This window comes from Emys orbicularis, chromosome 8, assembly GCF_028017835.1.
Source record: "Emys orbicularis isolate rEmyOrb1 chromosome 8, rEmyOrb1.hap1, whole genome shotgun sequence".
NCBI lineage: Eukaryota > Metazoa > Chordata > Testudines > Emydidae > Emys > Emys orbicularis.
Genome location: NC_088690.1, coordinates 67,242,808 through 67,260,337, shown reverse-complemented (window position 1 = coordinate 67,260,337; position 17,530 = coordinate 67,242,808). Strand labels below are relative to the sequence as shown.

Sequence of the window (17,530 nt, the reverse complement as noted above, 5' to 3'; positions counted from 1 at the left end):
GGCCACCATGCCCATGTCCAGGAATAGTCCTAAGAAAGTGGTGGCTGCAGCAGGGACAAAAAAAAGCAGAGTAAAGCCCTGCAAAGGTCACTGCTGCCAAACCCCAGAAGCTGGTCAAGAGCCCCCCGGAAAGCAAGACAGGAGAGAGCAAGGTTAAAACCAAACCGAAAGCCAGGGCTAAGAATGTGACCCTGAGAAAGAAGTGAAGCGATTTCCATGGGGATGACTCCTGTTCCCCAAATGTTCTTTTAAGACTGATCGTGGACCTCCCAGAAAGAGCCAGATCCCACAGGACAAACAGCCTCACGGAGCGCAAAGTAAGGTGGTGGCAGTGAGGGGTGTGTGTGCGGAGGGTGTTTCTCTTACACAGGGGAAGTGTTGTGTTTTGTGAAGCACCTTCCAGATGAATGCGTCTCTGACGGGATCTGCCCATCGCTCCTACGTGAGTCTGTGATCTGCTTCTGCTGTCTGAGAGGGACACTCGCTATCTGAGGCATAGCTATGCAGCACATCTGTGATGAGGACAGGTTACAAACGCTGGGTTCAGTGACAGATGAGGTCGGGGATGTTCTGGAAGGGGAACGGCAGCGCCACACAGGGTCATAATTCTCAGACAGGGGCCTCACTTTCACTTCCCCTTTGTTTTCCATCACTCATTCCCTGACAGCCCCTCCCCACACACACACAGTCACAACCCTCTCCATGTCCCCCACACACTCCATTGGCTACAGCCTCTCTGTGACTCCCTGTAACGATGCGGTTCTGGCGGGACCCAACTGAGAGTGCCAATTCAGGACAAATCGCGTAAAACAGGGAACTTACAGACCAAGGCTGGGGTTTTTCCACCTCTAAGGCAAACCAAACCAGCCAGACTAAGAGGACTTTGGTCTCACCTCACTGGCTAACCACAAGTCACACAAGCAATTCCCTTAGACACTCCAGTTTCCCAGTATCACCACCAGTGCCACTCGTTATGGGGACAAATGGTTATGAAAACCAATACCCCAGTAAAAGAAAAAAGGTTCTCTCGATCGCAAAGGACCAAGCCCCAGACCCAGGTCAATAGACAAATCAGATCTTACCCACAAATCACGCTGTTGCCAATCCTTTAGAATCTAAAATCTAAAGGTTTATTCATAAAAGGAAAAAGATATAGATGAGAGCTAGAATTCGTTAAATGGAATCAATTACATACAGTAAAGGCAAAGTTCTTGGTTCAGGCTTGTAGCAGTGATGAAGTAAACTGCAGGTTCAAAATCAAGTCTCTGGAATACATCCCCAGCTGGGATGGGTCATCAGTCCTTTGTTCAGAGGGAAGGGTATGTGCTGTTTAGGAATGACCGGAACAAAGGTAAGGGTGGGGGAGTGGCATTGTATGTCAATAATGAGGTAAACTGTAAAGAAATAATAACTGATGGAATGGATAAGACAGAGTCTGTCTGGGCAATAATCACACTGGGTAAAAGAACTACTAGAGCCTCCCCTGGGATAGTGCTTGGGGTGTGCTATAGACCGCTGGGATCTAGCCTGGAAGCGGACAGAGAACTATTTAATGTTTTTAGGGAAGTAAGAACTAATAAGAACTGTGTAATCATGGGGGACTTCAACTTCCCAGATATAGATTGGGGAACAAATGCTAGTAACAATAATAGGGCTCAGATGTTCCTAGACGTGCTAGCAGATGAATTCCTTCATCAAGTAGTAGCTGAACCGACGAGGGGGGATGCCATTTTAGATTTGGTGCTGGTGAGTAGTGAGGACCTCGTTGAGGAAATGGTCGTAGGGGACAACCTTGGCTCGAGTGACCATGAGCTAATTCAGTTTAAACTAAATGGAAGGATTAACAGAAATAAAACTGTGACTAAGGTTTACGATTTCAAAAAGGCCAACTTTAATAAATTAAGGCAACTACTTGGGGAAGTGGATTGGGCTAACATATTTAGGGATCTAAAGGCAGATGGCGCCTGGGATTATTTCAAGTTGAAGTTGCACGAGCTGTCCGAGGCCTGTATCCCGAGAAAGGGAAAACGGTTAGTAGGCAGGAGATTTAGACCTAGCTGGATGACCGAGCGTCTCAAAGGGGCGATTAAGAAAAAACAGAAAGTGTACAAAGAATGGAAGAGGGGAGGGATCAGCAAGGAAACCTACCTTATTGAGGTCAGAGCATGTAGAGATGCGGTGAGAAAGGCCAAAAGCCGTGTAGAGTTGGACCTTGCGAGGGGAATTAAAACCAATAGTAAGAGGTTTTACAGCCATATAAATAGGAAGAAAACAAAGAAAGAGGAAGTGGGACCACTGAAGAATGTAGATGGAGTGGAGATTAAGGATAATCTAGGCATGGCACAACATCTAAATGAATATTTTGCATCGGTCTTTAATAAGGCTAATGAAGGGCTTAGGAATAGAGGCAGCAGGACAGAGGGGAATAAAGGAGGGGGGATTGACATTACCGTATCAGAGGTGGAAGCCAAACTTGAACAGCTAAACGGGACTAAATCGGGCGGACCGGATGATCTTCATCCTAGAATATTGAAGGACCTGGCGCAAGAAATTGCAAGCCCCTTAGCAATAATTTTTAATGAATCTGTAAACTCGGGGGTGGTACCGTTGGACTGGAAAATAGCTAATGTGGTTCCTATTTTCAAGAAAGGGAAAAAAAGTGACCCGGGTAACTACAGGCCTGTTAGTTTAACATCTGTAGTATGCAAGGTCTTGGAAAAATTTTTGAAGGAGAAAGTAGTTAAGGACCTTGAGGTGAATGGCAATTGGGACAAATTACAACATGGGTTTACGAAAGGCAGATCGTGCCAAACCAACCTGATCTCCTTCTTTGAGAAAGTAACAGACTTTCTAGATAAAGGAAATGCGGTAGATCTAATATACCTCGATTTTAGTAAAGCGTTTGATACGGTACCACATGAGGAATTATTGGTTAAATTGGAAAAGATGGGGATCGATATGAAAATCCAGAGGTGGATAAAGAACTGGTTAAAGGGGAGACTGCAGCGGGTAGTACTGAAAGGTGAACTGTCAGGTTGGAGGGAGGTCACCAGAGGGGTTCCTCAAGGTTCGGTTTTGGGTCCGATTTTATTTAATCTATTTATTACTGACCTCGGAACCGAATGTAGGAGTGGGCTGATAAAGTTTGCGGATGACACAAAGTTGGGAGGTATTGCCAATTCGGAGAAGGATCGGGATATCCTGCAGGGAGACTTGGATGACCTTGTAAATTGGAGTAATAGTAATAGGATGAAATTTAATAGTGAGAAGTGTAAGGTGATGCATTTAGGGATGACTAACAAGAATTTTAGTTATAAGCTGGGGACGCATCGGTTGGAAGTAACGGAGGAGGAGAAGGACCTCGGAGTCCTGGTTGATCGCAGGATGACTATGAGTCGGCAATGTGACGTGGCCGTGAAAAAAGCTAATGCGATCTTGGGATGCATTAGGTGAGGTATTTCTAGTAGGGACAAGGAAGTGCTGCTTCCCTTATACAAGGCACTGGTGAGACCTCATTTGGAGTACTGTGTGCAGTTCTGGTCTCCTATGTTTAAAAAGGATGAACTCAAACTGGAACGGGTACAGAGAAGGGCCACTAGGATGATCCGAGGAATGGAGAACCTTTCATATGAAAGGAGACTCGAGGAGCTCGGTTTGTTTAGCCTAACCAAAAGAAGGCTGAGGGGGGATATGATTGCTCTCTTTAAATATATCAGAGGGATAAATACCAGGGAGGGAGAGGAATTATTTCAGCTCAGTACTAATGTGGACATGAGAACAAATGGATATAAACTGGCCGTGGGGAAGTTTAGGCTTGAAATTAGACGAAGGTTTCTAACCATCAGAGGGGTGAAATTTTGGAACAGCCTTCCGAGGGAAACAGTGGGAGCGAAAGACCTCTCTGGCTTCAAGATTAGGCTAGATAAGTTTATGGAGGGAATGGTTTGATGAGATAACGTGATTTTAGTCAATAACGTGCCATCGCTGGTAAAATGAGGGTCCGGCTGGAGAATCTTGCCTGTATGCTCGGGGTTCTACTGATCGCCATATTTGGGGTCGGGAAGGAATTTTCCTCCAGGGTAGATTGGCAGAGGCCCTGGAGGTTTTTCGCCTTCCTCCGCAGCATGGGGCAGGGGTCGCAAGCTGGAAGATTCTCTGCGACTTGAAGTCTTTAAATCACAATCTGGAGACTTCAACAACTGAGTTAAGGGAAAGTGGGTGGGTCAGCTTTTGTGGCCTGCATCATGCGGGAGGTCAGACTAGATGACCATAATGGTCCCTTCTGACCTTAAAGTCTATGAGTCTATGGGCCAGTCCCTGCATACTTTGCTGAGTTGCAAGGCATATTTGCCTTCTCTCAATGGGTCAATTGTATAGCTGATGGTCCTTAATGGGCCATCCAGCAGGCTAGGCAGAGCTAACACAAACTTGTCTGGGGTGTCACCCAGAAGCATAGCATAAGTTTGAAATACAGACAGTACAGAGCCAATATTCATAACTTCAACTACAAAATTGATACACACATATAGACAGCATAATCATAACCAGCAATCCATAACCTTGTCTTAGACACCTCATTTGACCCCCTTTATACAAGATTTGGTGCCACTATAGGACTTTGGTTACAACCATGTTCTATATGGTCCCAGATTATATGAATAACGTCACACTCCCCCAGATGGGGGCTTGTCTCTGCATCACCTCAGCAGGGAAGGAGAGAGGCTGAAGGAGGACAAGAGACAGGTGGGGCTAGACAGGAATGGAAGAGACACTTCCTCCTCCTCTTCTTAAGAGACACCTTAAGCTCACCCTTGAGAAGTTCTAGCCCTAGGTGGTTTAAACCAGTCACCTTCCCATTAACAGCTGGTGGCAGGAACCAGCTTGATCACTGAAGGCTGGCTACCTGTTCCTGCCTTCCTGGGGGACTAGAACATGGATTTTGTGTGGTTCATTCAATCCCTCCCTCCTTCCAAATCCACCCTTGAGACAAGGAGGCCAGCGCTTCAATGTGTGCTCCAGGGGTTAGCGCGCAGTACTTGTAGAGCAGTGCTGTGTGGAGGGATGCTGAGCTTGTGAGTTTAAGCTTTACCTGAAGCACTGTCTGTTTTCTTTAAGCAAATGGCTTCAGCCATTCATCTTGCCCTGTGGAAAATACAATTCCAGCTCAGAAGACACTGAGAAAGGGAGACATCCAGGTCAGCCCCCTTCACTTGTTACTTTGGCTACAGCAGTGGTTCTCAACCTATTTGCCATTGTGGGTGCATATGCGGCTCTCTGTGTGTTACATGGACCACGTCCACACAATATATCTACGACTTGTATGTCTCTGAGGATGTCATGTGGGCCGCACCTGTGCTGATTGGGCCGCAAGCAGCCCCTGGGCCCCAGGTTGAGAACCACAGAGTGCAGGGCAGAATCTACAGCTCTGTGATACTCTGCTGTCCACCAACCCTCTGTGTCACGATGGCTCCAGCAGAGCCTAGAGCACGGCCCATCCTGTGAGTCCTGACCCCCTGACCCCGCCTCAATCTACGTCTGGGGGAATTCTGCCCCACTGTGCACCTCAGTTCCCCGTAAGCTGCACGGCCGCAGTGTATTTAGCGCCATGCAGCCGCTCAGGGAACCCGCCCAGCCAGGACCTGCTGCGGCCGGGGGAGGGAGGCCCAACCCCAACCCCAACCTAGCCCTGGACCTGCTGCAGCCGCCCCCCTGAGCCCCCTCCACCCCAGGCCCTGCTCACATTCCTCCCTTTCCCTCAAGTCCCCTCCCCGCCTCTTCCTGCCCCTGCTCCACCCCATCCCACCTCCTCCCCCAAACGCTCCCTGTCCCACTCCTCCTCCTTCTTCCTGGAGCTGTTTGCGGTGGGGGGGGGAGTCACTGGGAGGGAGGGGCAGGAGTTGGTCAGCGGGGCCACCAGCAAGTGAGAAGCTCTGGGGGCCAGGGGGAGCTTGGCTGTCTCGGTGTCTCTGAGTAGCACCGAGTAATTTTTCTCTGGGTGCTCCAGCCCTGCAGCATCCACGGAGTAGGTGCCTATTGGGGTGACCCTCCCCAGACCCCAACTCAGCCCCAGACCTGCCACGGCAGGGAGAGGCACCTCTCTCTCCCCCAGCCAGGGGCTGCTGCGGAGAGAAAGAGCTAATGTAGTGCCCATCTTTACAAAAGGGAAGAAGGAGGATCCGGGGAACTACAGGCCAGTCAGCCTCACCTCAGTCCCTGGAAAAATCATGGAGCAGGTCCTCAAGGAATCAATTCTGAAGCACGTACTGGAAAGAAAATTGATCAGGAACAGTCCGCATGGATTCACCAAGGGTAAATCATGCCTGACTAACCTAATTGCCTTCTGTGATGAGATAACTGGCTCTGTGGATGAGGGGAAAGCAATGGACGTGTTATTCCTTGACTTTAGCAAAGCTTTTGATACGGTCTCCCACAGTATTCTTGCCAGCAAGTTAAAGAAGTATGGGCTGGATGAATGGACTGTAAGATGGATAGAAAGCTGGCTAGATCATTGGGCTCAACGGGTAGTGATCCATGGCTCCATGTCTAGTTGGCAGCCGGTATCAAGTGGAGTGCCCCAAGGGTCAGTCCTGGGGCCGGTTTTGGTCAATATCTTCTGGAGGATGGCATGGATTGCACCCTCAGCAAGTTTGCAGATGACACTAAACTGGGAGGAGTGGTAGATACGCTGGAGGGTAGGGATAGGATACAGAGGGACCTAGACAAATTGGAGGATTGGGCCAAAAGAATGAGTCCAGCGGAGGGCAAGAAAAATGATTAGGGGGCTGGAGCACATGACTTATGAGGAGAGGCTGAGGGAACTGGGATTGTTTAGTCTGCAGAAGAGAAGAATGAGGGGGGATTTGATAGCTGCTTTCAACTACCTGAAAGGGGGTTCCAAAGAGGATGGATCTAGACCAGGGGTCGACAACCTTTCAGAAGTGGTGTGCCGAAGCTTCATTTATTCACTCTAATTTAAGGTTTCGCGTGCCAGTAATACCTTTTAACATTTTTAGAAGGTCTCTTTCTACAAGTCTATAATATATAACTAAACTATTGTTGTATGTAAAGTAAGTAAGTTTTTTAAAATGTTTAAGACGCTTCATTTAAAATTAAATTAAAATGCAGAGTCCCCCAGACCGGTGGCCAGGACCCGGGCAGTGTGAGTGACACTGAAAATCAGCTCGCATGCCGCCTTCGGCACCCGTGCCATAGGTTGCCTACCCCTGATCTAGACTGTTCTCAGTGGTACCAGATGACAGAACAAAGAGCAATGGTCTCAAGTTGCAGTGGGGGAGGTTTAGGCTGGATATTAGGAAAAACTTTTTCACTAGGCGGAGGGTGAAGCACTGGAATGGGTTCCCTAGGGAAGTGGTGGAATCTCCATCATTAGAAGTTTTTAAGGTCAGGCTTGACAAAGCCCTGGCTGGGATGATTTAGTTGGTGTTGGTCCTGCTTTGAGCAGGGGGTTAGACTAGATACCTCCTGAGGTCCCTTCCAACCATGAGATTCTATGATCGGGGGAGGTCCCGGACAATTGGAAAAAAGGCAAATATAATGCCCATCTTTAAAAAAGGGAAGAAAGAGAACCTGGGGAACTACAGACCGGTCCGCCTCACCTCAGTCCCTGGCAAAATGATGGAGCAGGTCCTCAAGGAATCCATTTTGAAGCACTTGGAGGAGAGGAAGGCTGATCGGGAACAGTCAACATGGATTCACCAAGGGCAAGTCATGCCTGACCAACCTGATTGCCCTGCGACAACATCCCTATCACCCTCATGTCCCATTGAACCAGCTAACGTCCCTGTTCGGGCTAAACTTTCTTTCGTCTAGGCGATATTGACTGCCCAGAGGCACTAGCTCACCCCCTCTGGTGCCTGGGCCACGTGCAGGGGAACAGCTACTGCTCTCGGTTACGCTGCAGCTCAAGGGGCCGAGGTCTGCGCCTGGTGGATCAAAGGGCCTGGGTCTGAGGATGAGTCGGGGGGGCAGGGGCGGTTTGGCTCCCCAGGATGTTGAGGTTGGGAGCTGTACAAATATAGGAAATGACACAAAAAATGCGCAGCCGCCTTGTCTGTGCGTGATCCTGGGGGCAGGAGGACAAGGCCGCTGTCTCTGAGCAAGACCCAGCAGCACCAGGGGTCGGTGCCGGATGTGCAATGGGCACAAACACGCCTGACACAGGCTCACTTGTGCAGCAATCCCTCTGCACTGCTCCTCCCTGGTCCAGCCAGCCCCAGACGAGCCTGTCCCAGAGACACGGGCTGTCCCGTCGCCCCAGTGCCCCATGACCCCAGCCGGATCTGGAGCGGCTCCTCTCTCAGAGGACAGCCCGGCAGAGCTGGGTCACAACTGTGGCCTATGGAGGGTCCCTGGTTTTGAACACGTAACATCACACAAGGGGCTTCCCGAACTGTCTGGGCGATGCTGCTCCACACGCTCCCCAGGACATTAGGAACCAGGCGGTTGTTAGCGTTCAAACGCCCCTCACCGGGCGTGTTCGCAGCCGGAGGCTGGCAATGGGGGGCAGGGGGGGCAGGGAGAGGCTGGCAATGGGGGCGGGAGGTGCAGGGAGAGGCTGGCAATGGGGGGCGGGGGGGGGCAGGGAGACGATGGCAATGGGGGGCGGGGGGCAGGGGGATGCAGGGAGAGGCTGGCAATGGGGGCAGGGGGTGCAGCCAGAGGATGGCAATGGGGGGCGGGGGGTGCAGGGAGAGGCTGGCAATGGGGGGCGGGGGGTGCAGCCAGAGGGTGGCAATGGGGGGTGGAGGGGCAGGGAGAGGCTGGCAATGGGGGGCCGGGGGATGCAGGGAGAGGCTGGCAATGGGGGCAGGGGGGTGCAGGGATAGGATGGCAATGGGGGGCAGGGGAGGCAGCCAGAGGGTGGCAATGGGGAGGCGGGGGGGCAGGGAGAGGCTGGCAGTGGGGCGCGGGGGGTGCAGCCAGAGGCTGGCAATGGGGGGCAGGGAGAGGCTGGCAATGGGGGTGGGGGGTGCAGCCAGAGGTGGCAATGGGGGGTGGAGGGGCAGGGAGAGGCTGGCAATGGGGGGCCGGGGGATGCAGGGAGAGGCTGGCAATGGGGGCAGGGGGGTGCAGGGATAGGATGGCAATGGGGGGCAGGGGGTGCAGCCAGAGGATGGCAATGGGGGGCGGGGGGTGCAGGGAGAGGCTGGCAATGGGGGTGGGGGGTGCAGCCAGAGGTGGCAATGGGGGGTGGAGGGGCAGGGAGAGGCTGGCAATGGGGGGCCGGGGGATGCAGGGAGAGGCTGGCAATGGGGGCAGGGGGGTGCAGGGATAGGATGGCAATGGGGGGCAGGGGAGGCAGCCAGAGGGTGGCAATGGGGAGGCGGGGGGGCAGGGAGAGGCTGGCAGTGGGGCGCGGGGGGTGCAGCCAGAGGCTGGCAATGGGGGGCAGGGAGAGGCTGGCAATGGGGGGTGGGGAGAGGCTGGCAATGGGGGGTGGGGGATGCAGGGAGAGGATGGCAATGGGGGGCAGGGAGAGGATGGCAATGGGGGGTGGGGGATGCAGGGAGAGGATGGCAATGGCGGGCAGGGAGAGGATGGCAATGGGGGGCGGGTGGAGTGCAGGGAGAGGCTGGCAATGGGGGGGTAAGGGGGGCAGGGAGAAGATGGCAATGGGGGGGTAAGGGGGGCAGGGAGAGGCTGGCAATGGGGGGCCGGGGGATGCAGGGAGAGGCTGGCAATGAGGGGCGGGGGGTGCAGCCAGAGGATGGCAATGGGGGGCAGGGGGCCAGGGAGAGGCTGGCAGTGGGGGGCAGGGGTTGCAGCGAGAGGGTGGCAATGGGGGGGCAGGGGGGCAGGGAGAGGCTGGCAATGGGGAGGCGGGGGGGTGCAGGGAGAGCCTGGCAATGGGGGGGTGGTAAGGGGTGCAGCCAGAGGCTGGCAATGGGGGGGCAGGGGGGCAGGGAGAGGGTGGCAATGGTGGGGTAAGTGGGGCAGGGAGAGGCTGGCAATGGGGAGGCGGGGGGTGGTGCAGGGAGAGACTGGCAATGGGGGGGGGGTAAGGGGGCAGCCAGAGGCTGGCAATGGGGGGCAGGGAGAGGCTGGCAATGGGGACGGGGGGGCAGGGAGAAGATGGCAATGTGGGGTGGAGGTGCAGGGGGCTGTGGGTCACGCCCCTTCCCCCGCTCCCCCCCGGCCGGAGATCTGGGCCTGGACCCGCTGCCCGGGACGCTCCGTCTCCTGGCGATCCCGGGGCAGGCGCTGGCTGCAGCCCGGCCGGACGCACAGGAAGGGGCCGGGCTCGGGAGCAGTGGGGGGGAAGTGGGGCGGACAGCCCCAGAGATCGGACACGGGGTAACCCCTGGGGCCGGGGGGAGACCCCGGGGAAAGTGACTCCACACAAGGGCGCCTGGGAGCGGCCCCGGCACAGCTGGGGGCCGGGGGGGTCCCCTGTGGGGCGGTGTCGGGGAGGGGGGAGCCGGAGTTGCGGGGGGGGGGGGGGAAGGTCATTGGGGAGGGGGGGTTTGAACTGTCTGTGCAGCCGGGAGATGGGGGGGGGCTGAGAGCCACTGACCGGAACTGTGAACACGTGTCTCTGCCAGCCCCTGCTCTGCCCCTTCCCCGCTCTGGGCTGGGGCAGGGGTGGGAGTGCAGGAGGGGGGAGGGAGTTTGGGTGCGGGATGTGGGAGGGGCGCAGGCCCCGGGAGGGAGTTTGGATGCGGGAGGGGGGAGGGGTGCAGGTTCTGGGAGGGAGTTTGGGTGCAGGCTCTGGGGGGGAGTTTGGGTGCAGGGGGTGAGGGGGTGGGCGTGCAGGCTCTTGGAGGAAATGGGGGTGTGGGGTGCCAGCTCTGGGATGGAGTGTGGGCGCTGGATGCAGGCTCTGGGCTGGGGCAGGGGTGGGGTGCAGGAGGGGTGAGAGGGTGCAGGCCCTGGGAGGGAGTTTGGGTTGGCGGGGAGGCTCTTGGAGCGGGTGGAGGATGCAGCATTTACCTGGGGCACCCCCCTCGGGCAGCAGCTCCTAGGCGGCATAGGCCAGGGGGTCTCCGCGCGCTGCTGCCCCCTCCCCCCCCCCGGGGCCGCAGCGCAGGGACGGGCCTTTTTAAATCGCACGGGGGCGGCAGGTAGGACCGGGGGCCGTGGCGGGGGGGAGTGCGCAGGGGCGGCAGGTGGGGGGGAGGGGAAGGAGGGTGCGGGGGTGGCAGGAGGGACTGGCGGATGCGTGGGGGCGGCAGGCGGGGTCGCGGGAGAGACCCGGCCCCGAACATTGGTGGAGCCGGGCCCCAGGCCAGGAATATTCCTGGTGCCCAGGCACCACGAGCCCCTACAACTCGCAGCCCGTGCCTCCTCATTTCACCCCCCACCTGCCGGGTCCCTCCTCGCCACCCCCTCCCTGCCAGTCATCTCCCTGCCTCTCTGCTCCCCCCCTCACCCCGCTGTCCTATGGGGAAGGGGGTGGAGGAGAGACCCTGGGGAGCAGCAGGAGGGGGCGAGCGGGGGGGGGCGGAGTGTGGGCGGAGTCTCCCGCTGCAGAGGCGGGGCAGGGAGCTAGTCCCCGCTTCCCCCCACCCAGGGAAGCTTCATCCCCTGCCCGCGCTTTCCCTGTCTGTAGAAATTCCCTCCAGTTCGTCCCCTTTTCTCTCCTTGTCACGTATCGCCCAGCGTGGCAGAATCTCGGGGTCTGTCTGCAGGGAAAGAACCTGGGGAATCGTGATGTGAACGTACTTAAAGCCTGTTCTCCCACCTCCACAACTGCCCTTCTCACCCTGCCAGGCTGCAGAACGACACCCACGTTTCGCTCCAGCCCTTGGCACAGGGCAGAGAAATGGCTGCAGCGGAGCCAGTTAAGGTAGGGGTTATTGGGGGGTGGCTGGTGGGTTGCTGCAGGAGGGAGGGGGCAGCAATACACAGGGGGGTGGGAAGGTTTGGGTCTGGTTTGGAGGTGGGAGTGGGGCAGGAAATTCCCAGGATGGAGAAAGGGAGGAGGCCAGGGTGTGGCAAACCTGCTGGGACTTGTTTAATAAGTGCCCTGGATTTTAGGATCAGAGCCATGCGGTTCGGAGGGGAAATGCCCTAATTTGTGGGAGAGGAAACAACCCACCTAGGTGAGGTTAGGAAACACTGACCAGGCTCCCAGTGATGGAGTCTGACCCGACTGACCAACGGCAGCTGCGAAATATGAAAGGGGCAGCTTAGGGGCCCTGCCCCTCCCTTCATATCCAGCTCCTCGCAATGAGGAGGGTGTTGGTATCTACCAGGGAATTGTCCCTGGACCCTGCCAGGGCTCCATCTCCTGTATCAGCCCCTGGCTAGTAGGTGTGTGATGGATCTGCTGGGAGAGACCAGGGGCTCTCTCTTCGTCCCCTCACCTGGATGTTTCCTGGATGCTCTGGTACTAGATAGATTCATGGAGGGCAGGTCCATCGATGGCTATTAGCCGGGACGGGCAGGGATGGTGTCCCTAGTCTCTGTTTTCCAGAAACTGGGAATAGGGGCGACAGGTGAATCACTTGATGATTCCCTGTTCTGTTCATTCCCTCTGAGGCGTCTGGCACTGGCCACTGTCGGCAGACAGGATACTGGGCTAGATGGACCTTTGGTATGACTTAGGCTGGCCGTTCTTATGAGTGGTTTGGGGGTTGGCCTCTGACTGCGAGCCCCTCAGAGCTTCCATTTGATTGGCTCCTTTCCCCCATGAATAGTGGACTTGTGGCTGGGGCAGCAGGCACTGAGTGGGGGGCACCTGTTGTTTCAGGGGCCGGTGAGCTTCGAGGAGGTGGCTGTGTATTTCACCGCGGGGCAGGGGGCTCTGCTAGACCCCGCTCAGAGAGCCCTCTACAGAGACGTCATGCAGGAGAACTATGAGAACGTGACCTTGCTGGGTAAGGGTTCCTGTCCCCTCGGTTCTTAGGAGGGGAAATGCAGAGTTAAGGCTTATGGCATCCCCACAATGCAACCTCTACTCTGCCCTGTTTCAGCAACACCCCAACAAGCCAGTGACACACACCCTAGTGCTCTGCCCTCCCCTGCTACAGGACGCTCTGGGAACAGCGCACAGGGGCAGCACAGCATGAAGTCTGACATCTTCTCTTTGCTAGGGCAAAACTTGGATTTAGGTTCAATGTGACAAACAGAAACTTCCTACCCCTGGCCGGCACTCACCCACTGATCCCACTCCACACAAACCAGCTCGGACCTGCAAAGTGAGATCACCGCTTTCCCCTCGCCCCGAGGATTCCTCCTGAGTCACAGACTTCGCTTAGCTCTCACTGAGCCCTGAGGATCACTAGCACATATGTCACCAGGATGCTGACAATCTCGGTGACAAGACCTCACCCTTGTGCACCTTCACAGACCCAGCCTCCAGCCCTTAGCACGGGCATGAGGCAGACTAGGCCCCCAAGTTTTACATGCACCTCTCTTCATATCACAGTCACATCTCTGCCAAGCTGCTCCCAGTCATCCACAGCTGACACACATGCAGGAAAATGCTGGTATTCCGATCCGTGGAACACAACACAAACGGTGGCATGTTCTTCTTAGTCGTTCTTCATAGCTGTATGTCTACCCTAGAGCTTTTCCCAGCATAGCTGTGTTGGTCAGCGGTGTGATTTTTCACACCCCCATCACACAGAGCTAGGCTAGCAAAAAGCCTGGGCAAGACTGGGCAAGAAAGTGGTTTTTTTAGTTCAGAGAACTTTAAACTATTAATCTTAACACAAACATTTTGGTATAAAAGGGCAAAGCTTCCAAGAGGAACTTCTGCCGAATGCAAGAAAAATGCACAACACACGTAGTGTGAAAGCTATCGGAACTCGGGCTCAGGCTCCAGTTCATGGGTGTCGTTCAGGTTCAGTGGCCACAGCCCATCCCCTTGAGCAAACCTTTCCCTGGGCCAGCAGATTGCTGGCAACCCTCGCGCAGTTCATAGGGACGTAGTCTGGCAGCACGTGTGCATTTCCATGTCAGCGACTGCTCAGTTTGGCTTGTGCTGCTCTGAGATTCCAGATTCTGCAGCTATTGGCTTTCAGAGCTGGTTTCCTGCAGAAGACAGGGGTGTCCTGTATTAACAGAGCTCAACGCCAAGTGACTGTGATCAGTCCAGGGACAATTAGAACCACAGTTTCAGCCCCAGCTGTGTGCAAAAAACATTTCAAGACCAAGATGATTTTGTCAAAAGCTGCCTAGGGTGGTGGGGTTGAATCTCAGGAACATCTTTAACCAGTCACCCCATACTGGGACCAGTAACCCGTCCATGAATGACCATAGAAACCAGCACATTTCAAGACCATCTGAATGCACCTGTGGAATTTAGGGTAGTTAGAATAGTTGGTTTTTATGCAGAAAATGATGCTTCTGTGGACTAGCTGTTGCCTCTGGGGGAGGTGGATGACCTACCCCGACAGCAGAACCTTCCCGTTGCTGAGTATCTACACTGACCCACTACAGCAGTCCAGTCATGGTGTCTCAAGTGTAGACAAGCCCTGAGATACGACATTCGGTGACACCCCCCGTCCCTCCTATTCCTCACTGCGCTGAATCCCACCAGCCCGTGCTCAATGGTCCCAGCTCTCCTACAACTCCCCCATTCTCTCGGGGTTTCTCTCTGGGATGAAGAAGCAGGTCCAGGGTAACTTCCCCTCTGGCTGGGGTCTTAACTTCCTGGAACGTGGAGTTTCTGTCTCTGTGTTTTAGGAGCCCCTTTGCTGAGCAGTGTCTGGCTGTGTGTGTTCCCAGCAGAGATGGGGAGAGTTAAATCCCTCATACGCAGAGTCTCCTGCACCTGGGGAGCTGCCCCCAGCCTTTCCCTGCTGTAAAATGGGCTGGGTTAAAGTAATCGAAACGTCCCATGAATTCCCTGATCTCCCTTGTTTTCTTTCCCCTGAGCAGGGTGTCCAGTTTCCAAACCTGATGTGATCTCCCAGCTGGAACGAGGGGAGGAGCCGTGGGTTCCAGATCTCCAGGGCTGTGAAGAAGGAGAGATCCCCAGAGGTGCCTGCGCAGGTGAGGGATCATTAAACCAACTCAAAGCTCTCAGTGCCCGAAGGAAACAGCTGGGAGTCCCTAAAAGCCTTGTGAGCTCTCGGGGTTCAGGAGTATCCCCAGGAGGCCGTGTATCCTCAGGGCAGCTGTCGCTCATGGCTTCCTGCGCATCCTGACTGACACCTGGCAGAGCTCCCTCCCTAAGGGGATGTGGAGGCAGAATTGTTCCCCTCCTCTCTCCCCTATGGGGAAGAGTTATGGAGAATCCAGCTACTAGGTTTCTTTTCTGTCTCTCCAGCTCTAATTTTGGTTTGTTTTCCCCTTTCCATCCCTGTGTCTGAGGTTTCTCTCTCTGTCCCAGCAGGTGCTAGGATGGTGAGTGAGGAGAAGAAGCAGAATCCTCAGCAGGAAGATTCTGAGCAAGTGGCACCACATGGGGGATTATCGCACAGCTCCAGAGGGAATGTGTCCCGGCATCGTGTGCAGGGCAAAGCCTGTGAGAGTCAGCACAGGCTGAGAGGGAGCAGAGAAACCAGCCAGCGGAGAAAGTGGGTAACTCCATTAATTGTCAGGGAACTCACCAGGACCTCCTGGAAACCACAGCCCAGCCGAGAATACCCACAGGAGAGAGAAAAAACACATGCACTGAGTGTGGAAAACATTTCACTAACCACTCAGCCCTTTTAAAACATCAGAGAATCCACACAGGAGAGAGACCCCATGAATGCAGTGAGTGCGAGAAAACCTTCCCTCTGAGCTCTACCCTTAGTAACCATCAGAGGATCCACACAGGAGAGAAACCCTACGAATGCTGTGAGTGCGGGAAAAGCTTCACTGTCAACTCAGACCTTATTGGACGTCAGAATATCCACAAGGGAAAGATACCTCATCAGTGCTCTGAGTGTGGAAAAACGTTCACACAGAGTTCAGCTCTTATTACACATCAGAGGATCCACACTGGAGTGAGACCCTATGAGTGCCATGAATGCGGGGAAAAATTCAGTGTCAAGACAGCCCTCAATACACATCAGAGGATCCACATGGGAGAGCACCCCTATGAGTGCTGTGAGTGTGGGAAACTGTTCTGTCAGAAATCAACCCTAATTACACATCAGGCAAGGCATACAGGAGACAGACCCTATCAGTGCTGTGAGTGCGGGAAGGGCTTCAGTGTGAGCTCGGACCTCATTGTACATCAGAGAATTCACATGGGAGAGAGACCTTATAGATGCTGTGAGTGCGGGAAAAGTTTCACCTGGGGCCCACCCCTTACAAGACATCAGGGTGTTCACAGGACAGCGATGCAGCGTAGAAACATTGTGTAGGGCAGAGAAAAGACTTTTTTTTTAAACACATTTGCTAATTCCCACATAGTGACCTTGTGGTTTGTTTGCACCATTTGTGTCCCTCTGTTCTCTCAGACCCCTCGTGTGTTGCCCACTTGTGCCTTTTACAGGTCGCCCTTCTCTGGGGTGAGTCCCATGCTCCTTTCCCCCAACTCCTTTCTCCTGTGAGTCATGGGAGTGTGTGTCCTTCCAGCAAGGAGTTTCCATCAGCCCCAGGTGGGGGAAGTTGGGGTGACCACAAGTCGCCTCACTGAGTGAAAATGGACATGGGGTTTGTCTTCTGCTCTAGGATTTCCCTGGGCGTCGGCGTGCTGGAGGTAGCTATCCTGATGTAAACACACCGCTCTCTTTGCAGTGCTGACATAGCCCGGGCACAGGGGTTGGGGTTAACTGGCATCTTCCCCTTTGGCCTGTCCTAATGGACACCCATTTTCCTGGTCTGGACAATCCCTGAGCATCACGTTTATATTGTCACCGCAGTAGCAGAGCGATTGTTAGTCACCAAGTCCCCCCTTTGCTGACAAAATGTCTCCTTCCCAGTTGTGCTCACGCTGGTCCAGGTGGTGCTGGGCAGCAGGTATTTAGTTTTTTACCATTTTCCTTATTTAAAATACATTTCCATGTAACAAGGAGGAGCAGGAGTGGGACAGATGGATCATTTCAGCCTCTGCGAGGCCGGAAGGCAATGGGGCGAGTCGGAGGGATTCCCTCCTTCCCCATCACCGTCACTATATCTGCTGACTCCAGCAGCGCTGGCCTGTGTGTGAGGCACAGTGGAGTTTATCCACCTGTATTTTGCCCCCCCTCCGCCCCCCACTCCCAGAGAGTCTCTGCACTTAGGATCAATTTGATCCTGTATCCAACTCATTAGAGCTGGAGATGAGTGTCCCAGGCCTGGGTGGGGAATTCCAGTGGTGCAGGCGGGTGCTCCGGCCGGGAGAGAGGCCTCTTCCCAGCTGTCTCTCCCCGCAGCAGCACCTAGGCTTGGTGGGGGCGCCTCCCTTCCCCCCCGTATCAGCTGCAGGGCCGGGCCCACAGGATAGGCGCCTCTCCCCGGCAAGGCCAGGGCTGGGTTCCGGCCTGGGCAAGGGCAGCTCAGCCTCAGCTGGGTTCGCGCAGGTTGGAGGCCGGGATAGATTGGGGCTCAGGGAAGGGTGACTCTCCCCTGGCCAGGGCAGGCCCCCGGGTGGGTTGTCTGAGGGCCCATGCGGCGCTAAGGAGGCTGCTGGGTGGCTGCGTGGCTG

General features: G+C 54.9%; 1 protein-coding gene across 1 annotated transcript in view; it reads left to right on the top strand.

The window, feature by feature from the left end:
* The window catches only part of LOC135882901 (zinc finger protein 250-like), a 256,811-nt gene extending 240,190 nt beyond the window's left edge, over positions 1-16,621 (top strand). The window contains exons 6-9 of the mRNA XM_065409933.1: positions 14,848-14,961; positions 15,305-15,436; positions 16,397-16,412; positions 16,576-16,621. Of these exons, the coding sequence (XP_065266005.1) occupies positions 14,848-14,961; positions 15,305-15,436; positions 16,397-16,412; positions 16,576-16,621 (308 nt within the window). The remainder of the gene's footprint in view (positions 1-14,847; positions 14,962-15,304; positions 15,437-16,396; positions 16,413-16,575) is intronic.
* The last annotated feature ends 909 nt before the right edge of the window (positions 16,622-17,530 follow it).